This window comes from Erithacus rubecula, assembly GCF_903797595.1.
Source record: "Erithacus rubecula genome assembly, chromosome: 8".
Lineage (NCBI taxonomy): Eukaryota > Metazoa > Chordata > Aves > Passeriformes > Muscicapidae > Erithacus > Erithacus rubecula.
In genome coordinates this window covers 27,796,890-27,824,629 of record NC_136659.1, presented here as the reverse complement: position 1 = coordinate 27,824,629, position 27,740 = coordinate 27,796,890, and the positions used below count along the sequence as shown (strand labels likewise).

The 27,740-nt window shown below is 41.0% G+C and overlaps 1 protein-coding gene across 11 annotated transcripts in view; it reads right to left on the bottom strand.

The window, feature by feature from the left end:
* Positions 1 to 27,740, bottom strand: part of KALRN (kalirin RhoGEF kinase) — a 457,536-nt gene that overhangs the window by 122,345 nt on the left and 307,451 nt on the right. For 9 of the 11 annotated variants that reach the window (XM_079310809.1, XM_079310810.1, XM_079310805.1 and 6 more), the window contains exons 17-33: positions 27,183 to 27,401; positions 24,174 to 24,323; positions 23,192 to 23,306; positions 22,699 to 22,814; positions 21,999 to 22,121; positions 19,502 to 19,684; positions 18,338 to 18,456; positions 17,129 to 17,195; positions 16,386 to 16,495; positions 15,152 to 15,221; positions 13,389 to 13,478; positions 9,385 to 9,477; positions 8,964 to 9,075; positions 7,635 to 7,825; positions 7,126 to 7,227; positions 6,309 to 6,451; positions 5,069 to 5,171 (exon numbers count right to left, since the gene is read on the bottom strand). In XM_079310809.1, coding sequence (XP_079166935.1) covers positions 5,069 to 5,171; positions 6,309 to 6,451; positions 7,126 to 7,227; positions 7,635 to 7,825; positions 8,964 to 9,075; positions 9,385 to 9,477; positions 13,389 to 13,478; positions 15,152 to 15,221; positions 16,386 to 16,495; positions 17,129 to 17,195; positions 18,338 to 18,456; positions 19,502 to 19,684; positions 21,999 to 22,121; positions 22,699 to 22,814; positions 23,192 to 23,306; positions 24,174 to 24,323; positions 27,183 to 27,401 — 2,106 coding nt within the window. The remainder of the gene's footprint in view (positions 1 to 5,068; positions 5,172 to 6,308; positions 6,452 to 7,125; positions 7,228 to 7,634; positions 7,826 to 8,963; positions 9,076 to 9,384; positions 9,478 to 13,388; positions 13,479 to 15,151; positions 15,222 to 16,385; positions 16,496 to 17,128; positions 17,196 to 18,337; positions 18,457 to 19,501; positions 19,685 to 21,998; positions 22,122 to 22,698; positions 22,815 to 23,191; positions 23,307 to 24,173; positions 24,324 to 27,182; positions 27,402 to 27,740) is intronic. The other 2 variants (XM_079310811.1, XM_079310813.1) reach the window with 1 other exon arrangement.

The window sequence follows — 27,740 nt, the reverse complement described above, 5'->3', positions numbered from 1 at the left end:
CTGGCACCTATCACAGTGCTCCAGAAAACAAGAACACTTCTAAACACTCCTGATTCTGTATTTAAGTGACTCCCTGCTTCACCACCCACCCCATATTCCCATGCTGCTGCTCTACCTTGGCTCTGCCCCAGAGTTTGCATTGCACCTTCCAGCTTCTTTCCCATCAGTGCAATACATAGCACCCACTAATGGCAGAGAGATTTTTCCACTGGCAGGTGTTTGCTGTTCAGGGCAGCCCCCTGCTCAGGTGCTGCACAGACTCCAGTCCATGGTGACATGTTCTGGCCATGCACAGGGGGTCAACACTCCCTGTCCCTTGATGTTCCTCCAGGACTGCAGCAGAAATGTGTCTCTTGCAGGTGACTCAACACAGAGCTCACTGACAGTGAGTGAGCTTTTCTGCTTTAGCAACAATATCACAGGGAGAAAGCTGTTTTACCTTGATTAGAAGCTTCTCAAGAAAAGAGAATTTGCCCCTAAGTGACTCATTCCAACAAGCCTTAATTCTAAAATCTCCCTTCTTGTACAAATTACCTTCAATTAGAAGAATGATTATTCCCAGATTTTACATAATACCACCAATGTAGAAGAGGTCAAGATCTGAGTCTCATGACTGCTGAAAGATGAGCTGTGTCTAGTATCTAATGGAACAGATAAAAGTGTATAATGTAGAATTATTTTTAGAGAGTAAAACGTTTTCAGTTCACATTTCAGAACCTTTTTCCACATCCAAAAACAACAGAAGGAAATGAGAACTGCTCTCCTCAGTATTCTGCAAAAGCCAACAAAAAGGAGGCCATTGGAAGCTGGACCAGTATCACCAGAAACAGCTGTTCCACAAGCCAACAGCTCAATGGGCTCAACAAATGAGAATGCCCTGCATGTAACATTTCCTTTATGCAATTCCCCACTGCTTTGAATCCAAATATAAAGACTGAAATCCTGTCTGCTGTGAATAGGGCAAGGATTTTTCTCTAAGGAGAGGATTTTAGATAGCATGCTGAAGAGGGCTTACTGTTTAGAACAAAAGCTGTCTCCTTTGCCTTTTGGAAAAGGATGAAGAAGTTTTGCATAGTAGGTTACCTAAGACCTGACCTGGATGCTCAATGGGAATTGAAATTATCTGGAATAATATTCATTATCTGTTGATTTCTTAGCACTGAGTCTGGGTCATCAACCCATTTCCCCCCCTCTATATAAAACTTACACAATCCAAATGTCAATCTAAATAATTTTTTTCCTGTATATTAAATATTTTAATTATAGATTGCATATAGAAGTAGTCATGGATTCCAAATGGAAAAAGAAGCATTTTATATGTTCTCTCTTTCTTTCCTTTTACAAAGGTGCAAACCTATAGACCTTACTTGAAGTCTGTGTTTCTACTATATATAATTTAATGAAAATTAAATGTTTGAGCCTGGGGATAATAGCTTTACATATTTTTGAGAGAGAAAAGCCCAAGAAAAGTAAAGATATTAAATACTCATATCCTGATTTAAGAAGCTACTTAATCAAGTATTTAATTTAAACCCATACACTATTATTACTATTTTTTTTTAAATCTGGAGAGCCTTATATAATCACCTGACCACTGCCTGCAGTCAGGAAGTTCTGCATAATGAAGGGCTTAATAACACTTCTGAAGCCAGCACATAACTCAGAATATTTTCAAAGCAGAGTCTGCTACCATAATGTTACAAAACCAGGTCTGAAATCAGCTCTGCATCACATGTTGGGACATGGAGGACAATGCTGTAGTTAATGTACAAATGTAATGTTTGGAAAAAGTTTTGTCTACCCTTGCAAATTCTTCATCCAGACAAGAGGAAAAAGGAGAGGGTAATGTGCCATCAAATGTACTTGGTGATGGAATCCAACATGTGAGTGATGGAGCAGAACCAGGACTCAGCCCCCCCCAGCTCTATCCTCTGCACCAAAGGATCCCCCTGATAAATGTTGTGGCCATATTCACATGTCTGGAGAGAAAACAAATCCTTGCTGAATTTACAATAAGGTTATTTCATTCCCACTTAGCAACAAAAAACCTTTTTGCCTTTTTAGGAGTCTGAAATGCAAAAGTAAAGCTTAGCTCCAGGGTTGTGCCATGGTGAGAGAAAACAGAAATTGCTACTTACAACTCAGAAGGAGCTGACTCACAAATAAGTTGAAAGAAATAGATATGACTTGAGGCATGAGGAGTGTTGTTAAGCAGAAGTGTTACTTGAAATTGAGAACCTTTGAGAAGTTGTGATTTTCTTTGTCTAAAATGTTGTTTGACATTTTTGTCTGAACATTCAACTAATGCATTAGGCAATCCTCAGGCATAATAGCAAGGTTTAAGGAAAGGACAAAGTGTGTCAGCTAAATCTTTGAATTCTTTAGGCTTCAGAGAGGAATATCAACTCTTAGGCATTACTTGAGAATTGCTTCAGGCATGGAGTTAATACACAGATAGTCCCAAGGCAGGATTGATCTGCTGCCATCCTGGCACGCTGCTGGCACTGCAAGGCTCTTGGCAGAGGTTTGAAGAGGAGGCTGCTGTGAACTGCCAGTTTCTAAAGCTAGCAGCTCTTTCCATTGGCTCCTCTAAATGGAGATCTCACTGGGGCACATAGAGAAGTCACCCATGGAGGCTGCAGCTGCAAAAAGTTTCTAGGCTTGAATCTGAACTCATGGAAATAAATCTCTTGACTGTGCTGGAGTTAAATAGGCAGGGAAACCACTGATTGCTGAACCCTGAACCACTGGAGCTGCTACCAGCCCCACACAGGTTAACTATAGAATGTACACTACAGTGTGTGCCAAGAACTGCCCACTCTGCCAAGAAAACCTGCCTGGAGAGCACAACATGGTCTGTCTTCCAGTGCTGGGAACCAGCACCAGTCCACGTGAGAATATTAAACCTCCCAGCCCAATCACATTTCATTCAGACCCTCCTAGGAGAAAAACTCTACTACATGCTGCAGGAAAAAATCCCATGTGTAAAAAGTCACCATTAGGAGTCCTCTCAGAGCTTTGAATCTGCTGACAGGACAGTCCCTGCACAGCAGGGCCAGAGGGCTCTGTGCCAGCAGGTGAGCCCCATGTCTGAGCAGACACTGAGACAGGGGTGACTCTGCCAGCCCCGCAGGAGGCAAGGCAGCTCAGCTTCATCTGCCACTAATTTGGGTAACATTGTGCAGGGAAAGGGAGAGAACTATAAAGAGATGCAGGGAGTTCATTCTCCTTGGAGCAAAGACATGATAATGCAGCACTCTAGGAGCTGAATTCTCCACAGTGTTCTGGCATTAGCATCAGAGACAATAAGGAAATTGTTCAGCAGGAACTGTCTCTCTAGTTAAGGATGATAGACTGCTACCTGAGATTCAACAAAGCATATACAAGCAACCTTTAGCCTCAGCTGTACACTCCAATTTGTTTCTATTCATTAGAAGTATAACAGGACAAAAAAGCACACAGCCTTAAGTTAGCAAGTGAACCTGCCCACCTCAAAAAAGTTAAAAGGATGACATAATCATTTCCCCAGTGGTAACAACTTTTCCCCTGTATGATCTTTAGTCAGTTTATCTCATATACATTTGCTGTTCAGTTCAAATCACTGGTTTGCATAGAAAAAAGGGTTCTGGATAGAAATTCCTATAAATATTTCCACTCATGCAACTCCTGCCACGATGGGCTGTCTTTCAGGGTACACAGCCTGTGTTGGCACCATAGCCCTTGTATGCAGCTGCAGCATGCAACATGGAGCACCTTACCTGGATGTGGCCAGAATTCATGCAACCGAGACAATGGGCTGGGGGCAAACGAGCAAGGCTTAGGCAAGTGCTTAAAATTAAGCATGAGCTCAAGTACTGCACTAAGTCAGGGCCTTTTAGCAGGAATGATAAATGTGAAAAACGCAGAAAGTAAGACAAGTCCATGTGGATCGAAGATTTCTCAGACATCAGGCAAAGTATTTGCATACATTACAGTGGCCTTTGGATTGTCAGGTTTAACACTTTCCAAATGCATGTTATTGGACAAAAAAGTAAAAGCATGGGGGCATGCATTTAAGATAAATACAACAGATGGTCTTACAAAGATATTTGATTTGCAATTAACTTACATTTCTGAGTCCAACTTTCTAAACAGTGTCTGCACTAAACCTTACCTGTGAACTTTACAACCAAAGCTTGGATTCTGATTTTGTGAAGACACCCTTCTACCTTGTCTAAGTGGCAGCACAATTAAAGCCCTGACAAACAGATAAATCCATAAAGGTGTGGGAGAATTCAGCTTTTTTCAAGTTACATGTGATTTCACAACAACACCTGAAGAGAATATGGGCATTCGCTCAGGGGATATGACAAAGCCCATCAGTGTAGCTAAAGTATTTGTTAACTGCCCATTTCCTCCTACAATCAACTGCTAATGCAGTGGAAAAGCACAGCTGGAGGCATCAGGGTGACAAATTAGAGTGAGGAATCCTCAGACTGTCTGACAAGTAAAATGACAAGGACATACATGCCAATAGTGTGCAGCATTCCAACAGAATCTAGCGTGCCTCGGGGCCATCCATATGCTCCAGCATATGTTTGTCAGGAGAGGGGTCCAGAATCACAGTCTCTGGAACTGGTAGGTTTCCCAGGCTCTCAAGATACCAGCCAGGATCCCAATGTTGCTGCATTAATTGGTGTGTAAGTACCTGCATTCCCTCCAACAAACAACTGATTTCAGCTCAGAGGGAAATGTGTAACATAAGCAGCTGTTTGCTCACTCAGAACCTGGATCTCACAGGACAAGATTTACTAGGCAAGAAAAGGTTGCTCTGGGCTGTTTCTTCAGAGCCAATTGAACCTTTGTGTATTAACCACAAACAAGCAGCAGTAACAGAGATGTTACCCTGGAGAAGAGCAGTACTGATGAGCACACAGAAACAGGCTGGGTTTTAATAATCTAGCAAAGGGGAATACAACTTTCAGCTCACTCAGAAGACAGGCTGCCTTCTTTCACCTTCTATTCTGCTTTTCACTTACATTTTTCTGGGGGTAATTACCTGCCACGTATTTTCACATTTCAGTCCTACCTTATCACTGTCCACTGTGTTCTGTGATGTCCTGGAGGCAATGGAAATGGTGTCAGGCTGACTGCTGCCATCCCCTTGGCTGTCTGCATCATCTATTCCATCTCTGCAAGGGATGTGATTGGAAACAATGACATTCCTAAACACACCACCAGTGAGCACAACCTTACAGGGTGAGTTAAGTGCTGAGTCAGCAGGACAGAGCTGGATTGTGCTAAAATTACCCCACTGAGGCAGACCATGATGTATAGAGCTCTTGCAATTTAGAATGATGTCACCCTCAGCCACAGGGTTTGGATGTGCACATAATCACAACATTTTGTTTAAATTACTTCTTCAGCAATTTAATACTAAGCCATAAAGATGCTATCCAAATACAGATAACAACAGTACAGAGCTCTCCCTATTTACCTCACTGAGGCTATTTTCTTCCCTTTGGCTGTACAGATAAAATTATCATAAATGTTTATTGGTCTTGCAAAGTAAATATTTAAATAATACAAAATATATACTTGGGGACAAAGCAAAAGTATGTCTCCATTCTGTACAAGAAAACTTTCGTATTGGAGCACGTTCTTAGAAGAAATGTCTGGATCTCTGCTTTGCTACAGGTCTCCTGGGTGACCTGGTTATTTTTGCTTTGAATGTCTCTATAAAACAGCCTGAAGTAAAAGAGGGATAAAATTTGATGAGGAAATAAAGATGCTCCAATTACAGGTGGCTTTTGGGAATGCCACAACAGAAAAAGAACAATTCATTTTCTATAATTTCTATTTAGTCCAGGATTGAACAAGTTTACAAAAAAAAAATTAATATTACTTGACAGGCTGAAACAAGTTTATATTTGATGATGAAATACAGATTATTCACTACATATTCTTCAATGTATTGTTAGGATCAACTGTGATTTCAATTGCCAAACAATTAAATGTGCCAAACAAGGAAAAAAATCTGGCTTTACTCAAATGTGAAGAAGTAAAACCTACTTCAGAAAAGAACTATAACCTTGGACTCCAAAGAATTTTTACTGTTTCTTTCTATACTTGGGAGCATAAAATGAAAGGTCTTTGTATGTATATCATAAAAAAGATTTCTAGCTACTTTTGCCAAGACAACATGAAAAAACCTAAGACAATGAAAACTGCTTTGACTACAGTAAGAACCAGTAAAAAGTCCACAGACACCACATTGCTGTGGGTTGATAAAACAAAAGTGGTTTCATGTTGAAGGTAACTGGAGTTACCTTCTGCTGTTGTTTCTCTGCTTTGCTGGTGTCTTGGGGAGCTGAATTGGCTCTTTCAGAGCTCCTTTCAGATGAATGATCCTTTCTTGAATTACTTCCCGGATGTTTTTGATCCATTCCTGTTTTGTTTCAATACTGGATGCCTAAAGTTTCACAAGGCAGAAAGACAGAGACTTTATCATGTTCTCATGTATTGGAGCCATGGTCAGCTGGTGAATGTCATGATTAACTGTTTGTCCTCCCTGCTGCAGCTGCTGCAGTACCTGCTGACCCCAGGAACTGAGAGCAACCTGACCAGAGCTACTTGGCAAGAGACAGCAAAGCAGCTAAGCTCTGCATAAATACCTTTAATGCTAGCAATACAGCATGCTCTGTAGAGGGGAAACAGGTTATCAGTGCACAGCTGGGATTTCCTGAGACAAAACAACTGTAAGATGGATTCTTCAGCAGAGACTCACTCGACAGAACAGGCTGTCAGCTCTGGAGGTCTGTGGGAGAGGCTGGCTGTTGACAAGCCCAGTGGAAAGGACTAAGAGAATTGCACCTCGCAGCCAAACACCCTGAGACCTGCCCTGTGTCAGTGTGCAGCTGCTGAACCCAGGCTGCAAGAGGAGATGCAATTCCAGCAAGGCTGCACAAGTGTCCCAAGTGCTACTGAGGCCTTGGAGCTCAGCTGCTCCTGATGCAGGCATCACCCCACAGGCAGATATAGGAGCCACGTGAATATGAGGAGGGAAAAACCTGACCTTTCATTCAGGACTACCAAGGACGGAAGTAGAAGTGCTAAAGACAAAGAAAATAAGCAGAAAAGACTTACTTTCAGCACTGTTTTATTGTCTGAGGATGGTGTTCGTCCAGACCACAAAGCAAATTTGCAGGGATCTCCTTCAACATGTTCAGTCACTCCCAGTTCTGAGGTCTAGCGTGGAGGAGAGATGATGAAAGATTTCATATATATGAAGCTTCATGAGTCCAGAAAACTTTGGACTTGTAGGAAGAAGTGGGGAGACTGGGATGGGTAGGGAACGGGATCTTATCTCTGTTTGCTATACACAGATAAAAGAAACAGAAAAGCTCTGGGGTGGCAGGGAAGTGAATGGCTGGAGTGATCCTGCTTGCATTTCCTCCACCCTTTCCATCTCACTACCTTACACCTCTCCAGACTCACTGCAGGCTGGCTTCCAGGTGAGCCCTGCAGGACTCAGGGCCAGCCCTTCCAGGGGCAAAAGTATCCCCAAGCCAGCAGGGGACATGTGAGCCTCCAAAACACCACCTCTACCTACAGGAAACACAACACCCAGACAGTTTCTTTGCAGCCACACCTACCAGTAACTTGTTCTTGTAAACATATTTTGTGTGTCCTGAAGAATCTTTGATCTCTTTGCTAAACACCAAAGAGATTTCAAAGAGAAACAAATGCCTCTCACGGCCTTTCCGAATGAGAGACTTGGGATCCCACACTTGGAAGGAATCCTGAAGAATCAGCTCTCCCTGGACATCCAGGTTCTCATCAAACCCTAAAACCACAGAATAAAATCATTTGAATTTTTTCTTGGAACAAGCAATTCACAGAAACACCAGAGTAGTAAAGACTTGAAATAAAAGGGTCTTTCTCTTCCTCTTCTTTTTTCTTTTTTTCATATTCTGAAAGGACAATGATGTTTATCTATTGCCCCAGTGATAATATTTTTCTTTTTCCTTTTTTTTTTTTTCTTACTGCAGCGATGTAGTTACTTCATCAGAGGTCAAATATATCATATGTGCTAAATGAACTGCTGCTGAAGTGTTGTAATAATTACTCAAAAATAATATGAAGGTTTCAGTGGTGGTTACTGTACACAGACTGCATTGCAAAAAATCCTATGCACTTCATTACAAATTCAGTTTGTTCTCCTGCAATTTTAATCACCTGGGCTTATTGTGTTGCCTGGCTACTGGCACCAGTTCCTTTTTTCACTTGTTTTAGTACTCTGCTTGTTTCTTGTTTTTCCTCAAGCCAAGCTGGAAATAATTTTCCCAGGCCAAGAAAATGTGTGAGACACAATAAAGCATCTCAGAATAAAATTTTTACATTTCAGAAACACTCCACACAATAATAAGCCAATAAAAGACTTCACTTTGTGCCAATCAAACTTTTTTATGTAGCTTTAAAATATTTTTAATGCTTCTTTTTAAATTGTTGGCATAACTATGCTAACATTTTGAAACACAAGCTGTTTTGATTCGGAAAACCAGAACTTTTGAAATGTTGAAACAGTATTATGAAATGTTTTCATCCAATCATTTTTACAGCTGTCAGCAGCTAAACTGATACTGTTTCAGGAGGGAATTATTTTCTTTAATGGAGAAGGAATGTTTCAGCTAAATATATGTATATATATATATACATTGCATATGCATACATGCACACACATATGTACATATAGACACATACAGAAGATACAGATAAATACCTCCCCTCCTCTCCTGCAACCCAAACTTCCTAGTCAGCTTTATTCTTTCAAGACTTTTATAGAAATATCAGAAAGAAGCCAGGTGGCACCTAAAAATTATGATAAAACAGCAGTATTGCTACAATCAGCCTCTACTAACATCCACCACAAGTCACTATCAAACTGCATTTCTCAGCAGGCCCCTGCCCTGGCCCCTGCCCACCTTCCAGCATGCTGACGTGCATTGCATCGTTGGCCTTCTTTGGGACACTGAGCATCACTTCCAGACCATCCTTCAGCTCCCCTTTGCCCTCCTCACAGCAGGTCAGCAGTTCCTAAGGAGCAATGCAGACACCCATAAACAAACTGATCCACTTCACACCCAGCTGTGCTCCTTGGCCCCTGCAAGCTGCTGCAGAGCCAGGGGAAAGCTGAACTGCAGCAAACCCCACTGTGGATGCTCACAATAGTGGGGGTCACATGGGAACCACTATAATACAAAACAAACAAGGGAGACTGTGCCCTTGGAAGATTTCTGGGGATTTATGCTTACAGGTCATGAAGCAGCTCCCTTAAGCAAAAGGTAACTCATTACACCTTAAACTTGCTCTGCATGAGCTGATCTGTGCAGCTCACTGAGGTACCTTCAGCAGCAGTTGGTATTTTGTGATCCTCTGGACAGGCTTGATTAAATAAGAAGAGATGGAGTTGGCCAGCCCGTGTCTTTGCTGAATTTCCTAGAAGGGATAAAAACAGCAGTCAGTCATGGAAAACTATAAACCCCCTGCCAGACAGAACCACCCATAACTAATTTTAGCTCTGGATCCCTGCATTCTATGTTTAGATTTTTAACTCTCTTTAAGCTCACATGCATGTAAGTGTGGTTTCAGTGAGGCTGGCAATGAACTGCCATGTCCCCCTAAGGCCACTTAAACTGCAGGGTCACTCTGCAAGTCAAGCTAAAGCTCTGCTGAGTAAACAGGCCTTGATTTAAGCATGACTTACCTGTCATGTCATCTGGTTTCCCCTAGCTATGAAGGCTGAAAGCAGAATCTTAACATTCAATTAAAATGAAGTGACATTAAATTAAATTGCATGAGTAGGGTGTAATTTAGCTGTCTAAACATAGGCATTGAGTCCCATTTGAGAGCCCTGGGGTAGCTGAAATATCCACATGGGAATAACAGGTCTGACACAGTGCTGACAGAGCTGCTCTATCTGCCAGGAGAGATATCCCCTTATGATACCTGTTACAGCACTGAGGACTTCTGTTCATCACCTGAACCTCAACCAGAATGTCTGGGCTGAGCAGTGTGATGTGCTCATGAATTTCTGGAGATATCACAGACCTGCTGAGGGCTGCAGAGAGCTCAGCTGCCTTCCCCTAGTTGTTCTAGGGGAAGTTAGGAGCTCCTGAAAATCCTACAGGACCCTAATGAACATATTTAGCCATCAAAAGGACTCCAAACTCATGCCCTACAGGGCAGATTCTCTGCTGAAATAGAACACATTGGAAACCCTTATGTCTGTCAGGCCCTGGGCACGCCTTGCCTTGCTCCTGGCCACCAGGAAATCCTTGACTCCTAAGGAAGCAAATGGAAAAGGGGAATGGGACTTTTCTCCAGATACTGGAGTGTAAATTTGAGACTGTACAGTGAAGAAGTTGTGGAAGATGAAGGGAGAAGAGTTGCCAAGAACAGAGATTTTCCTTTTGTATACAATTTGATTTTCTGCTGAGTGCTAGGAAGGTTGCAGCTTCTTTAGCTCCAGTGTTTGTCTTAATGCTGGGATGGAAAACCATCTACTTTTCACAGAATGTGCCAACAGACTTTTGGTTTGTTGGTTTGATTTCTTTTACTAGAAAAGTTTGGGTTTTGGTTTGTTTTTTTTTTTTTTTTTCCCAATGGTTCTGGTGCCATGAGAAGACCCAGAAGGGAAGGGGCTCTGTTTGGGGGTTAATGGAGTTTGCAGGAAGCTGAGTCATAGCTGACTTCACAGAGGAGCTGTGCCTGCAGAGCACATGGCTGAGACTCAATTCAGAACTGCAGGAGCCAGCAAGATCTCAGCCATGGCTGTGAGCTTCCTGGAGCTGGCAAAGTACACTTGTTTTTGTAGGATCCAAGTAACAAAATTAGCCCTGCTCCTTCCCCCCGGCTCTCTGAAGAGCAGGACATGCTCTCAGCAGGTGCCTCCCTTTGGGCACTCCTTGCTCTGCCTGGATGCTCCCTGGTCAGACTGGCAGAGACACAGTGGGCTGGTGAGTGGCATTTGACAAGTGCTCTGCTGGGAAGGGACCTGCAGCTCCTCCCTCTGGTCCTTGAATGCTGGACTAACACCCTGTTTGTGCCTCTGCTCGTTTCCTAAGGGACACCTTGCTCAGCAGAGAAACTGTCCAAGAACCCTCACCCATGCAGAAACACCATGCTCTGCAGTACTACCACTGAGCTTTGCCATGCTCCATGCTGGTCATACAAATCAAAAGTGACCTGCAGCTTCTTGAATATAAAACCAGATATCTTTTTCAAGATTCAAAGCAAAAAAAGTATTCCAAATAGCAGAAGCATGTACATGTCTCAGCCAAATTCTGTCCCAAAGATCAAAGCTTGCTTAGCTAAAGATACTAAAATCAACTTGATTACCTCAATAAAATGCTGATTCTACCAATTGAAGTTGACAGCTAACATATGTTGGTAATCAAAAATATACTTGGCTAGCCTGAAATATATAGTTTTACAAATATTAAATTTGCTGAACATGGCATGCATCATTTATCTTTGAAACTGCTGAATAAAGAACACAATTTTACTTAATGATGAACAAGACAGACACAAAACTGAAAGAGCAAAGTCTACTGCAGTTAAGTCAGAATAAACACACCATTTTCATTCCCTGTGCAATTTCCAGCCAATATAACCATACCAACAACTTCTGGATTTTATAAACAGAGCACCATCTGCAGGAAGGGAAGATGGTAATCTTTATGCTTTATTAGACTAATGCTGTAGGATAAACTAAGCACCTTTCACAGTTGAGAGTTTGTGCATTGTTTTCCACCTGTCTCAGCTGGTTCAATAAATAAATTGCTTTTCTCTACATGGCTTCACTTACATCCTGAGAACATCCTAGCTCTCAGCATTGCTTGTAATTCTCTTTATGGTTTCAAATGAGATGTGTCACCTATCTTTGCTCCTTCTCCTAATCAGTTAACCCTTACAGTGAGCCCTGTAGCCCCAAGTTTTCCATGGGCTTGAAGGGTTCAAACAAATTACTGGGACTGCTTGTTGTAACCTCAAAGGTGGCTTTCCATGAAAGCATATGAAATTTGAGGAACACTTGTGATTTTCAAGCAGGCTTCTTGCTAAGGGGTGTTATTCTAGATAATTCACTCTCATATCAGGATTTCGGGAAATTCTAGGTTCTGCCTGATAAAAAAGAACCAACTTTTTTCTCTGTATTCCTTGTGCCAAGCTGTCCTGCCCCTGAGCCACTGCCACTCCAAGATCAAGGTAAGGAGGATCTGCAGGTGCTTTGCATCACCTTAGTCACTCACACTGAGTGCCTCCTTGGGGGTTTTTGTGGGGATAGTCAGCTTTCTGCACAGGCATGGCTGGGTGATGGAAGGCAAACACCTCCCCCTGGCAAAACAGCGGATGCTGACACACGAATATTCACTACTGAGCAATATCAGGGAGCTTTCCATGAGGAAAAGCTTTGAACCTGAGCAGCCAGCACTGATGGACACCAAGGCAGCTCCGAGCCTTCAGTCGCCAACCAGGACAAACCATTCGAGAGGCTCAAGCGCCACCTCCTGGAAAACCCCTTCAGTTCTCGGCTTTTACACCAAACAGCAAAAGAAAAAGGTGCTCATCACTCATGTGAGACCTTCCACTGCCGAGTGAGACTGAAATGCTGTCACCACTGGCACGAACAAACTCCAGAGGAGCTGATTTATGGCAGCTGCCAGCACCATCTCAGCTTGGAGCCTGCGGATCTGTTACATTTGCAAACACTTTCAATGCTCTGGAAGAGAGGTCTTAGAATATTTTTTTTTTTTCCCAGAAAGATAACTAATTCAAGCTACAAGGTAGCAGACAAGCATGGTAAAATTGATGAGGTTAAAGAAGAGGAAGAGCTTGGTTTAACGGTACTCAAAAACTTGAAAGATTTTTCTCAGCCTAAAAAATTGAAATTGGAGTCTAAAAAAATCTATCACTGGCTTTAGTGCTTGTATGGGAGGTTTAATTGAGTAATGGAGTTTCTTATTAGCAAAATGAAGTAAATGTGGAATAGATTGGGTAGAGTTGGAAGAACAGGAGGATAGGAGCTCATTTTAGATTTAGGGATTTTGGGTCAAAATATATAATGGAATCTGAGATTTTCATTTTCTCACTAACCCAGAAACAGAGATTACATGAAACCAGACATTTAGAATGGATTTGGTCTGAAAAATGCCCAAGGGTTCCCATAAAAATGTGTGTCTCCACACCTCAGCACACACGACACCACAGCCTGTCAGTTCTCACAGATATGATATTTGCAGTGGAATGAAAAACCCAAATGCCAAGGCACATAAAGGAACCCATAGCTGTAAAAAAAAGGGGTTTCAGCTGCACCAGGTGTGTGGAAGGAAACAGCAATGACTGCTTACATCAAAGAAAGTTCCTGCATGTTCCAGGATGAGCTGGTTGGAGTCAGGCTTGTTTTTGCAGTAGGTGACATACATCTGAAATTTATCTGCCTGTGAAAACAAACATCAAGGGAAAGGCAAGATAAGCTTTTTCTCTGCTCCCACAGGTTTTTATTAAGGCACACCAGGATAAATACAGGTGACAACTCTCTCACACACACCCACCACCACTCCCACCCACCTTTGCCACCAAGGAGCACAAGAACTGCAAATTACAGCAGAAGACTTTAATGTTCATACCTTACTTGAGCAGTTCTGAGGGCTGTGAGAGGCTTTCTTTAACAGATAGCACAGAGGGAAGGCCTAAAACTTTAATCCAGCTGTAAAATGATTCCTAAGAGGCTTAAGAATGTTACACAAGAATTCCAAGGTCTCAAAACTCAGTCATGAAGTGTTAACTCCTCACCTACTTGAAGATAAAGCCAGTCTAGAAACTGGACAAGTGACTCACCAGCTTTAAACTGGCACAAGCCAACACTTTTTACTTCAAATTTGTGACACTTGGCCCAGACTTGCCTTTCCTACTTTGGTTCAAACTTCAGTGGCTCAAATTTTACGTTGTGCTAAGAGTGTTTTGTATTTTATTTCCTAATTTGTTCACTTTTAAGCAGAAATTAAAAGCATCTGTGGACTCCCACCTCTTATTAATGTACTCTGGTCTCAAGAAGAGGGAGGCAAATAAAAGAGGAGGATGTTCTCTCCTTATTGCTGTTGCATTTTTTTATTCCAGATATCTAAAGAACAGGATCCTGCACTTATGCAGGCAGCTTTGGATGCATGTGTGTAACCACACACAGAGCTCTGGGCATGCACCTTTGATAAGATGTAGCAGTATCTTACAGTACCATGAAGATTTTGCAGAGATAAACAAATGCATTCATCTTTCCTAAACAGATAACATATTCTTTGTAAACAATATTTCTGAATCCATTTCATCAAGACTTGTGATATGTTTTTAAATTAAAAGCCCACCTGAAATCATCTAAAATGCTCATTTTTTTGATAAATGAAAATATTCTATCTTTACTCTTAAAATACTAATTCTTTGCTTTGATATATGAATAAAAAACCAGACAAAATACAAATATGGCTGACTTGACTGGTAAATATTTTGAAAAGAGGACAGCTTTCACACAGATAAATTACTGTAGCCAATTCCCTGAGCCTCCTATGCTCACAAAGACTCTGTATCAAGATTTCAAAGTCCTGTTGGAAATTATCCTGGCATTGCATAATGGAATGAGAGAGCACAGAGGCTCAGAAATTTGACACTAATTTCTGGAGAAAAAAAAGTCAATAAAATATGTTCTTCATGCCTTTGTGGAGCTCTCATGGCATGACTAAAATTCTTTAAGGAAGGAATATTAAGATTTTAAATGTCTGTCCTCCCAGGGCCTTTCACAGGGAAATGAATGTCACCCCTAAAAGCAAGTTTGGTTTGATGAAGTTCTGCTAAACAGAAACCAGCAGAGGTAAATAAAAGTACTGTGCTGGTCAGTACAGGACAAGGACAGAGGCTCTGGAATGTCCTCACACTCTTGCTGAGGAGAAGGGTGGGAACTTTCACCCTGGGGCAGGTGAAGGACAAAGCAGTTGTAGTTCCAGACTAGCTCCTAATCTCATTTATCACTGGGGACATAACCCTTGCACCTATTCCCAGCTTGCTCCCATCTGTGCTGGAGGAATTAATTTGAATAAATAATGAGAAGCAGCAGCCTCATTACCCAGGTGACAAAGCAGTGGCCCACATCCTCAGGCAGTTGTTCATACTTCTCCAGCTCCTTTAGAAAAATGCTGAAAAATGAAGACACCAATGTAATTAGTTAGAGTCAAATACCCAGGAGATGCAGGATAACCAATGAGGTAATCAGTGCTAATGATCAATACTAATATCTTGATTATGAGGTTACCCAAGTGTCCAGCAGAAAAAGTGTCACTAGCCAAGGTGTGCTTTGTGTTTTGAGTGCAGTCATCCTAACTCCACCAGAAAGCAAAAAGAGGCAATCTCTAGCAGGGAGTCAGTGTGCTCAGGACTGTTCTATTTGATCATAGATCTTCAAAGAGTTGTGTAGTGGTTCAAAGAGCAACAAGAGAAACTCAAAGCTGCCAGATTCCCAACACCCAACTCAGCACACTGGACAAAGGACAACAACTTAAAAAAGCCCAGCATTTCATAGGTAAGTAGAAAACTTCCAAAATACAGATTTTTTTTTTTAATCAACTTTCTCTGAACAACTTGTACCACAAGTTACACTTGTTTGCAGATAGAGCCCTGTCCAATGCCTGGATGGAAAGAAGAATATGAAACAGTTTCTTCAGCTGCTCCTCCTAGAACAGGGAAGGATTCTCTCATTTGTTTTTAAAGTATATCCTGAAGACAGATTTGGAATTCAGACTGAACTTGTTGGACCAACACCCCTAAATGTTAAGTTTAAAACTGATGATGCATTCTCTTTATACCATGGAAACAATGCCCTCTAAGCTGATCTGGTACAGTCTTATCTTTAAAAAATGGAGTATTGTTAGTTACAAATTAAATACAGAAAGTCTCCAAGAAGTGGCAGGAAGCTACTTATTAACCCATCTTGTGCCAAAAATTCCACTTTCTCCCTTTGGTGTTTTTCAAGATCATATTTTTGACAGGCAAGCATCCAGACTAGATCTTGTGCTGTGAGATGCAAAGCATTTATCAGACTGCAAAGCATTGGTATAATATGACTTTAACACCGTTAATCAGCTGAAGGTGAAGTTTGAACTAAGTTGCAATTCATCTTTGTAAAAAAAAAAAAAAAACAATAAAAAACAAACCAAAACAAAACAAAAAAATGAAACATTATTTTGCAAATTTGGATCTACTACTTTACACTCAGGTGTGCACTGTACTGTAGGGGTTCTCTGCAGACACCACAGAGATGCACAAGTGCCTAAACATTAACAGATCTGTCAAGAAAAACCTACTTGTTATGGAAGTCATAAATCTCCTGAATATTGCCAAAGATGATGTGTTCTTTATTAAGGATCCCAGCTGGTATTTCTTCCACTCCACTTGTCATTTCCCAAAGGTAAGTCTGGAAGACACCAGAGACTCTTAATTTTGTGAATAAATGCAGTGGAAAAGATTAGATCTCCCTGCTTTATTGCCAAAGACACAGGCTGAAAAGGAGCTGTGTACTTTGAGATTAAATAAACAAGCTAAAAAAAAAAAAATTCCAGTATTACAGAAAGCTCTTCAGAGAAATTCAAAGTGCTGATGCTTTAAAGTTGTCTGAGGAAAAAGCAGAAACATGACAACACCACCTGTCTTTGCTGTCCACCTGATGGTGTCCAAAAACTGCAGGCAGACACAGCTGAAAGATAATCCAGATTTGCCACTTCAGTAGCATTAGATATATATAATTCTCTCTCAGACTGCAGGAATGTGAAAGCTGACAGATTTCACTGAATTGCACTCTGGATTTTGCCCTGAATATCACCAGCCACTTTAGGAACACCCTGCTGTACAGCCAGGCAAGGTATTTGACTCTGCAAATCCAGAAGTTTCTCTAGTATGAGCTGATTCAAAGGAATAGATTTGAACCATTAAGGAAAGGCTCTGTGAATGAATGTGCACAGTCTGTATTAAAGGGAACATCCCCACTGCAGAGGACAATACCAGGAAAATACTTCCAGGAAATACTGGAGACTCCTGGGCCATAACTTACCTCTAAACATTCATGTAAATCCCTGACATAAGCTTTTTCTGTCTGCAGCAGCTCAGCCATAATGAATCTGAAAAAAAAGGGATTATTTTAGGTGTTTTGGACATTATAAACATTTCTACAATGAACAGAAAACAAAATATCCTCCTGTTATCTTAAGGAATAAGGGTATTTCCACCCTAGACTTACAGCTGCCTTACTTTGCACCTTTCAGGTCCATGACCAAAATACCACATCATACTCCAGTCCCTTGCAGAGTTATTTTTAAAATATGTTTTCTGCACAAAATCCTATTGAATTGTATTCCTGCAACCCTGAGACCACGAGATTTACCATATACATGTCCATCCTTAACTATCAGATCTTTCTCAGGATTAAGGAATTGTGATTCCCCAATAACATTTGCACCCTGCTGACAGTCAGTTACCTTCAGAGGCCACACAGATGGATTTGGGAGACACCACTACTTTGAAGAGACTTCAACAGCTTAGTATCTGGCCAGAGAAAATCCAGATGCTGTGAAATGCAATAATGGCATCTGTAGAACATGAGGCTGCGCCCCTCAAAGTTGGAATTCCTGACGTTTTGCAAATTTGCCCCAGGCAGACCAAGGGTATAAAGTATAAGTGGTTTCTTATCAATCATGACCTGTAGTACAATTCCAGAAGGCTGAGAAATACTTTCCCAATATTCTCACACAAAAAATAAGACAGAATACTGTGAAAACTGACTGTTTATGGATTTAAGTGCAACAAGCACTTCTCAAGTATTTCCTCTAGCATGAACTATTTCCGGTTCTCTCAGTCCTACACTTGCTGAAATTTGAACCTAAACTTCAAGTGAACTCTTGGGTCACTGATGTTTTGATAATACTTAGACTCCTAGAAATTATCTTTATTTTTTTCCTGCTCATGTTACTTTTTACATACAACCAGAAAGAAATTAGCAACTCCACAACATCAGGGTCAATCCAAGTTCTTGACTCACTACTTTCCCTTTCTAACTTCTGATTAAAACCAAAAGAAATTCAGCCTTTACCTTCTGAAATTCTCTAACCTATAAGTAACAACTGCCCTACATCTGCAGATTTATCTCAATAGCTCTGCAGCTGGAAGGAGTTACAGGACTGTCAGTCAGTTCTGGTCAGGCAAATACCACAGAATTATTCTTTAGCAGATAATGTGCCATGCAGACACAGTGTTTGGAACATACTCTTTCTTTCTGGCTGACTTCCTTTTTTCTTCATTGACTTCATGATTTGCATCTCGCAGCTTTACCTCCCGGTCTGAAAGACTTGCTGGAATGATATCTAGTTCTAGGTCTTTGTTATCCTAAGGGGAAAAAAAATACAGAGTTTAACTTCATTGTAATCCTACTGTTTGCAAAGTGCAGCATGTTCATGAGATCAAAGAGGTAAGAAGGGACAAAAGTAAGATAATACCAAAAAAAAGGAAATTTAGAGAGAAGTACTATGAGAAGAGGTAAAAAGCTGAGAGAGAAATCTTAAAAAAACAGAAATTATATTCATTATAATTTTCACTGTTTCTTCTAACTAGGAATCAATACTGATAAAAGGTCTAAATTACCTTACTCTTTTATATCTAAATTAGTTATCTAGTTTGGGACTTCATAAAAAACAGTCTGATAGAGTGCCAGGCAGAGACAACTTTCAGTGGCCATTTACCATGGAATGTCTTTCCAGGCTTGGTTAGAACTTTGTGTAAACCAGAGGCCCTACAAGAACAGTGCATGAAAATACCCTGAGGGTGTGAGGGGATTTATTCCTTATTCTTGATACTTAATTCCAAAGAGTCGTTGACTGAAAGGTTTTTAAGTGTTTCTGCTTTTGGCACTCTCCCTTAATACTATGGCCAGGGAATAGCAGGAGATCCTAATTTTTGCTTCTTTTGATGTTCTACCTCACCTAAAAGAGTTTAGAGATTAGGCTGGGGGTCAATTGCTTATCTTAGTTAAAGGATGAGAGAATGAAAACTTGGAGCCAAAGTTCAAATTTGATGCAAAATAATGGTGTGGGAACAGAATTTATGGTTTATACCAAAATTAACACAGACTTTTATTCAATTAATGTTTTTTCTCTCTTTGCTCCTGAAAGCTGTATGGTCTCCTGAAAAATGGTGCAAACATCTGTTTAGAAAATCTTTGTGATCCTCATCTGCCTCTCCTCACATCACTGACCCATCACAGAAAAACCCTTTAACCCCTTTCCTCCAGAAGCAGTTCTGAGCGTGGCCAGGTGGGCTGGCTCAGTTCTCAGTGTTTCTAACAGGCACATGCAAACCAACAGCATCCATACCCCAGGCTGCACCTTCTCTGTGGCTGTGTATAAAAGCCCAACAGGACAGGGTGTTGCAGTACCTCTGGGTTGATTCCAAGAGCCTTTTCCAGGGAGTAGCGGTATTTCCCCATCCTGAGAGAGAAGTCCCGGTAGCGCTTGTCAACGGTGGTGACCCACTTCCTAATTTCAGTGGCGTGTATGTGTCCTTTTTCTACAAAGCTGTCAGCCAGCTGGATGAGGAGCTTCACTTTCTCCTTTGTTTGCTGCCCAAAACATGGTCCTTGGTTATGATTTATTATTATTTCCTCAGCTTTTAACTCACACAGCAGTCAAAAGAAGTTCACAATTTTTATACATCATTAAAGAGTGTCTGTTCTTCATCTTATACAGAATCAGACACTTGAAACTCTTTCAGTAAAACATGAAAGGAATGACATTTTTATAAGGACATTTATAAAGCTGAAGAAGATAAAAAGTCAAGCTTTTGAAACCCCACAGACACAAACACATAAAACATGTTGGAAGTTATACATGCCTCCTTCCCATAAGCAAGAGCTTATTTTTGGTGAGCCTTGGAGTAGAAGACAAGATTTTAAAATACACCAAGTTACTCTGAGTCTATACCTGGTGGATCTGCAGATCTGTGTAGGAAGGTCATTAATACACCACATATCATCCCAGGAAGTGATTTTGAGTCATTACTACTCTGTTTCAAAAACAAACAGAATTTAAATCCGAATTCATGGTCTACTATAAAATCCTCCATCGGTATTTTAGTTCCAGTTAGAACATTATGAGCTAAAAGATGCCTGAACTCCAAAGCACACACTGAGCCCCTAAACCTTCCAGAGGTTTTTTCTATTCCACTTAGGCTCTGACTGCCCCTTAGTGAAAACTGGCACAAAAGTCCTAGTTAAAAACTTCAGGTCTGATTCCAAATCCATCCGAGGAAATGAGGCACTGGCAAGCCTGTTGTCAAAGACAGAGAGGATGTTGCACCATGCCTGAAGCAAGACACACTGTCACATACTCAACATTATCAGTGATCTGATCACAACTGGACAAAGGCACATCAGACCAGAAAACATCAGCAGATTTCAAACACAAAACTAAATTCAAGGAATTTCACCATCATAAAATCTGGCTGAATCAGACATCATCCTAACAAATGAAATGAGTACCTAAGCAAGGGTAGGTATGGATGTGTAAAAATCTAACTTCCTATCATATTTAAAGGGTCATTAATTCCCAAAAGCTACTGGTGATTCTGAGTTCCAAACAATTGGTTTGGCCAGAAAGTTACTGGGATCAGGAAGTCTTTCAGCTACAGCTTAATTTGAGAATAACACCAGTCTGGGAATGACATGCATTTACCTGATTGCACATGGCAGTGAAAATATTCTACATCAGCAGTAGGAGCAGCAGGACAGCCCCAGGGAACAAGACTTAGATGTGTCAGTGTAAGAAACATCCAGTAATGGTCAATAATGAACAAGCTCTAAAATTCAATCCCAGACTAAGTCAAGAGTCAAAATGGTTTGGAAACTTCATTATGAATTTGGATTATCCCGATAAAAATTAAATTATGAAGTAGAATGTAATTTCAGGTGGAGTAATTATGGGTGGTTAGAATTCAGAAGTGGTTAAAAGAATGTTGTATATGGCCTGTCCAAAGAAATTACCTTCCATCCACTGCTAGTTATCTCACATTTTCAAAAACATGCAAGCTAAGCTAAGAGAAGGGGACAAGAACACCACAAAGACTGTGAATCAAACCCATACAAGCACAGGCAGCCTAAGGAGGAATTTAAGGATTACAGAAGATCAATTTCAGGACACAGTGAAATGCAGCTACATAATACCAAAGCCATGGTCTTCCTGCAGTCCAAGTCTGCAATTTACATCCTTATCAGACTGCTAATACCCCTGTGGATTCACTGTCTGTGAATTACCTATGGTTTGAATTAATTTGTCTGAAGCAGACTCAATCAGTAGTGTAAACCCCACCAGATTTCCCAGAATTGCTCCATATAAATTAATATATTCTTGGTAATGCAGTTTTGTATTCAAAAATGTTCACCCTGGAGTTTAAAGACTCATCTATTTAAAGTACTTTGTTGGGATCAGCAGATTATTTCTAATGAGATAAATGATCATCTGTGATCAACCCAGCTGGAATTATTGAGATAAATTGTGGTTTTAATGATAGAAGATAGAGACCATAAGTCCTTGGATGTGTTCAGATCAATTAGTCACTCTATGCCATTCTAGAATGATTGTTGGAGGATGGAATGTCTTACTAGATTGATGTGAACTCTGCATGCAGAATGGACTTTCTCTTCCTTCTGATCAAAACAGAAATTTTCTATAACCAGAACTAACCAAAGTGGAGAAACCCTCCTTTTTGTGCCTATATCTCACTAAAAGTTCTCAAAAGTAATTTATCTTCAGGGCTAGGATTTTTAGAGGGCAACTATAAAATCAAGAGAATATTGTTACAGAGATTTAAGGCATTCAAATAAGACCATAAATACAGACTAAAGCAGATGGTTTAATTAGATTAAAGTCACTGTTTACTTTGGCAGGTACTCTGAATTCCCCATATTCCTTCAGGAGTTCCTGAGTTTCTTCTGCAGATTCCCCTGTGGAGTTGTGAGTAGAGAGGTAATATTCACCAGTTTCTTGGATCCAGTCTAAGGCCTGTGAATGTCAAAAACACCAAAGGAAAAACAAAACAAACAGTTTTCGTAATTCAAGAACTAATCCTCTGACAAAGGAAATAAAAACAAAACAAAACTGTCAAACAAAGATTATCAAATGCATTGGGACTTAATACCCTGTATATTAAAACACTTTCTAGGAATACATAAAAAGAATAAAATAATGAAAGCAGATGGGAAAGGATACAAAATAGTATTCTGTTTCCTACAACAAAAAAGAGTGTAGGGAATTCCACCTACATACAGATAAATCTTCGGGGAAAGCAGTTTCATCATTCAGAAACAGCTCAATAAAACAAGTTTGCTCTTATATTTATTTTCAAACAAGTGAACAAATACAGAAATTAATTTGAGGTGACAAAAATAGTGAATCTCATTGTTGGGTTTTGGAATTGTGTTAAATAGTTTTAAAATCTATGTTTGCCATGTTTTTCAAAAGTTACAGTGTTTAGCACAACTTGAAACTGCAACAGGAGCTCCACAAAGAGGCATTACATGGATACAGGAGATTTTACACACTGCCAGGACAGAAGGACAAGGTGAGGCTTTCACACTACCTGCTTGGCACTGCGCTCAAACACAACATACTGCTGGCACTGATCCAATCTCCTCTTCTTCAGGGTCCAGAAGTGAAGGACACGATTCTCCCTCTGCAACAGCTCACTCAGAATGGCTGTAGGCAAAGGAAAACATCTGCATGACTGGGGATTCCTTGAGTGCACACAGAAATAAGCCATGAAATGATGGATTTAATCACTTTGCCCGGACCTTGCTCCCAAAAAGAGAGATCCCAAAATTGCACTGCTTTAAAACAAGCATTGATTCAAAGGGGCTGTTCAAAAAAAAAAAACAAAAAAAACCCCAACCCCAAACCAAACCCCCAAACCACATGCACAAGAAACCACCAAGCGAGTGTGGCTGCAGAGCGCTCTGCTAAAGGAAAGGATGCCAGAACAGAGTTTGCCCCCAGCACATTCCCAGCCCTTAGGAGGAGCTCATGCAGAGGGGCAGGCAAAGCAGCCCTTGAGTGTGTCCCACAGGGTCACCAACCTTTGACCTGCTGCTCGGGGCCCCTGGTGTGGCTGGCCACCCCCGGCATGCTGACGTTGTTCCTGTGGATGTACTTGAGGAACACCTCGGCGTTCCTGCGGGCCAGGGTGCACGCCTAGGGAGAGCAGCCCCCAGAGAATCAGCACAGGTGGGCAAAGACAGCACAGGGGCAAGGAGCTCTTGCTTATATTCATAGGTGAAGATGAGAACTTCAGCTCAGAGTCAGTAAACTCACTAATAAACTAGCAGTCTCACAGATGTATTAAAACATGAGTAATATTTAATGTAGAGGCTCATTTTTTATATTAAGGCAAATTAATGACAGTAATAAAACAATTGCTGGTTAAAAACTTGTACCTCACACATTTTCTCTAACCAAATCTAACCCATCTCTCCAGAAAAGTATTCATTGTTTCAAAAAATGTTCAAATCTAGAGGCATAATTTCTTAAGCCTTGACTACAAGTGTAGTTTGGTGCTGTGTATCAGTTTTAGTGGCAGGTGGAGGCTGGCTGAGAGTTCACTTGTCAGCCTGGGAGATCCCCTGTTCTTCCAAAGCAGTACCTGGAAGGCAGGAAGAAATTTCTGTCTCCATCCTGGTGCTGCCTTCCAGAGACAAAATTGCTTCAATTATTATTAGTTCTTAAGTTATTGGCTTGGAGGACAAAATTTGAAATGCTGGATTGTTTGTATAAGCCAACACCAAAATGATGTATAATACCTGTCACTTATAGTGTGAGTTTAAGAACTGAACTTTGAACCAGCACAGATAACATCCTGCAAGTGCAAACACCACCTAATTGGTCTTGATGACTTCTCTCTGAGATATGTATTGATAATAATGCTCATTACCCCTGCTATAGCAAAGCAAAACTGGCCTATGATTTATACAGCTAGATCATCCTCTCAAACTTACCAACACTGCTCTAAACTGTCTACTTAATGGAGAGGTTTCCTGATTTATTAGAGAACTAAAATTAGACCTTGAGAAAAGCCTCCTTCTGTTCCAGATGTTTGCTGATCAGAGGGATGACATGGTCTATCTCAGCTGCTGGCCCAAGTTTATCTCGGCCTCCACACCAGTCTTCATCCCGTCTGTATTCCTGCTCCAGACTCTCTAACACACTGCACACCTGAAATATGCCAGAGCACAACAACTCAGTTATCCACAATCAAAACCAGGAGGAGAACATTCAGTAGAAGTCTGTGACCAATGACATTTCATTTTTGTACTATAGGCCACAGCATGGGGATAACTGGGTATAAAAGAAACAGAATGATCTAGGTAGTTTTCTTACCTGTAGGGATCTTCACTGTTTGGAATACAATTTATCTTATTTAAGGCTTATAAATCATTCTTCTCTTCTAATGGATTATGGGAGGAAGCACAAAAGGTTGAATCAAGGCAGGGGTCAGTCCAGACCCAGTGGATCATTCAGGAAAACAATCCCTATTCCAGAACGTGTTTAACATCCTACTGAGGTCAAGGGACTTAACACATACTTAAAGAAAAGCACATGCTTAAATACTTTCCTGACACAAAGTATGAAGCTGGAACTAATTCTCTTCAGCTGAATTTTAGTTGCTCCCTATACAGGTTTTTTAAAGGCTGATGGAAACCAATAGACTTTTAATCAGGGTCACAATCTGGGTGGATGCAGGTCCTCCACTGCACAGGGCTCACACACATATTTCTATCTTGGTAGAAGAGTGGAAATGAGGTAAATAACCCAACACAGCCTGGAAATTAGGCAGTTGCCTCAGACAAGGCTGAGTCTTTTATGCTTTAGATCCTGAGAACATTCTCAGTGGCCTGTACAGACACAGCAAAAGTTTTCCAGGACACTTGGAAATTTCTTCTTCTTTCCAAGAGGGCTCTTCCTACAGACTCCACTGCTGAAATGACTCAGTCAGTTATTGCTGGGATCCAGGTAGCAATGTCCATCCCTTCCTTGCTCACTCTTGCAGCTTTAATATGAACACAGTTATAATTCAGGGACCCCACGTGATGAAAAGCACAGTCTGGAAGAGACTCCAGAATTATCCCCCAATCATCCCCACTATCACAGCCATTTTCATGTAACTCTGATCAAGAGCGCATTGAAATCCACTTTAAAACTGGTGAATTAAGGTGATCCTGCTGCCAGGCTTATGCACTATGCATTATGCAAGGACCTTATACACTTGGCAATCAAAACCATCTTCTTACTTGGATGCAAACCAGCATTCACCCTCAAAGATTTACTGGAGAGCAAGTGCTTCATGTGTTATTTAGGCACAGAAAAGCATTTCCATTTTACTTCTTGAAAATCTTGACATTCTATTGGACTTTGGCAATTTAAATAATGAAAATAAATTGACTGCCTGGGATTCACACATTTCCAGAAAGAATTGTCTCTGCACGTGCAAATATCATCTTTCTGTTAAGGTGATGAGAGAAGTGAATATGAAATGGGCTGTCAATGAAGTCAGGGAGAAACTGGGCTATTTGAAATCCAGGGCTTCACCACTAATATCAAGAGCACAATATAATTGGGGAAGACAGGCATGAAAAAGTCTGGCTGCATGTGACACTCTCCCTGTTCTTTTAGCTCCTTTTTCTAGATACTCAGAGAATTCAGGATCCAGTAAATTATTCAGTGCACTGTCAGGCAGTCAGGGAGCAGACCCTTAAGGACTGTAGATCAGCTGTGCAGCCCAAGAGAAGATGACAGGCTTGCAGCAGGAGTTCATGAGCATTCAAAGGCTGAACGATCTTTGCCCTGCACATTTGCTGAATAGACACAACCCATGAATGAACTGGTGGGCACTGCAGTGTGCTTGCCTGAGACTTGGAAGCAGCAATAGAGGCTGAACTGATAAATTACTGGCAATGCATATTTTGGCCAGCATATTTAACTGTCTAAAGCTCTAATGAATTCCCTAACAGTTTTCATTTCTCACACTCCTCCATCAGCAGTAATTTATTTTGATCTTGAATCCACCTGGGACTGTAAATATGTTTGGAACTCTTCACAGTGAAATACATTAATTATAAGGAATTAATTTCTCTTAAACAATCTTAAAAACACACCGAACAAATGACACCAAAAAGTGGCCCAAGGATGATCTACAGCCTCCAAATTAAGGAAAAGTACAATCTTTCCCTAATGACATATCTAGTTGTGTTAAAAATCTTCCCATGTCTGGTTCTCTAATTGAGGACCTAACTGTGTGACAGCAACAATAGAAATGTCCTGGCAATCACTGCTGCCTTCTATGTCAAACCAGAGTTTCCTGCAGTGTCCCTGCTAACACCAACTGCCTGGCTACAGTAAATGACATCAGGCAAGGCTGCTCCAGCAGCCACACTGTGACACTAATTCTCTCTGACTACAGAATAAAGGGCACCTGCTTGTGCAAGGGATGAATAATCCCACCATGCCAGCAGCCAACTGGAATGTGCTTTGCAATTCATGAACACCTGGAATGAAGCAGAGTTGTGCTAGAATATAATGGGTTCTTGCTGTAATTATCTGTGTTGCAGGTGGATTTAGGAGAAAACCCTTGGAATCATGGCATCTTTTTTGGCATGGTGGTAATTTAAATACTAGTGAAAACATTGGCTCACAAAGTAACAATTAATTAATTGCAAGCAATTCTCAAGGAAAAGCAGATTTATATTCCTCAAAACTAAGTATCATAAGAACTTGAAACAAATGTGGTGGGATTTCAAAAATTATTCCTGTTTGAAGGAGCAAAATTGAAAAACCCAACAAAAATAAAACTGTCAAGAATTATATTGATACACTTAAAACTTTAAGATGAAATTTATTCCAAACTGCTTGCTAGTCTTTTTTTGTCTTTTTTGGGGGGAGGAGGTTATGGTTTTTTGGTTTACATTTAGGGGTTTTTTGGGGTTTTTTTTGGTGTTAAAATGTTTGTCAAATAATGAATTTTTACTGATTCAGACTTGGTTTACCATGGCCCAGAAATGACACTGTCCAGCTCACCTGCTCAGAGGTTTTGTAAAAGGCCACTGAGGCATTGACAAGTTTGAGCCTGTCCTCCATCTTCAGCATCAGCTGCTGCCAGTGCAGGGCCACCTTCTCAGCACATTCTCTGATGGCATCAGCATCGTAATGTCCAGCCTGCAGCAACACCTCAGCCTTCTGCTGGACCTGCAGGGCACTCTGGTGTGTCTTCTGTAAGGAAGTGGCATGAAAGAGGGACTGTGTATGAGGGGAGGAAAGAGAGGTTGTACAGATGTGCCAGATGTATGGTAGAAAGGTGAAGCGAGGCGTGAGCATGGGGATGCGAGAGAGTGAAATATTTTCAGAGTTATCTTCAGTTAACAGTCACTTTCTGCAAAGCATTTTAGTTTCAGTTATTCACACACATTTGCAACGTCAATACAGCTTGGAACATGTAAGCACTGCTCAGATGGGCTGGCTCCTGTGCTCAGCTGCAGTAACATGGGGTGGGGCTCCCATTCTGACAGAAGGGTGCTGCCAGCTCTCGTGCTGAGCTCTCACCCAGCCTCAGTGCTGACTGCATCCCACACAATCTGC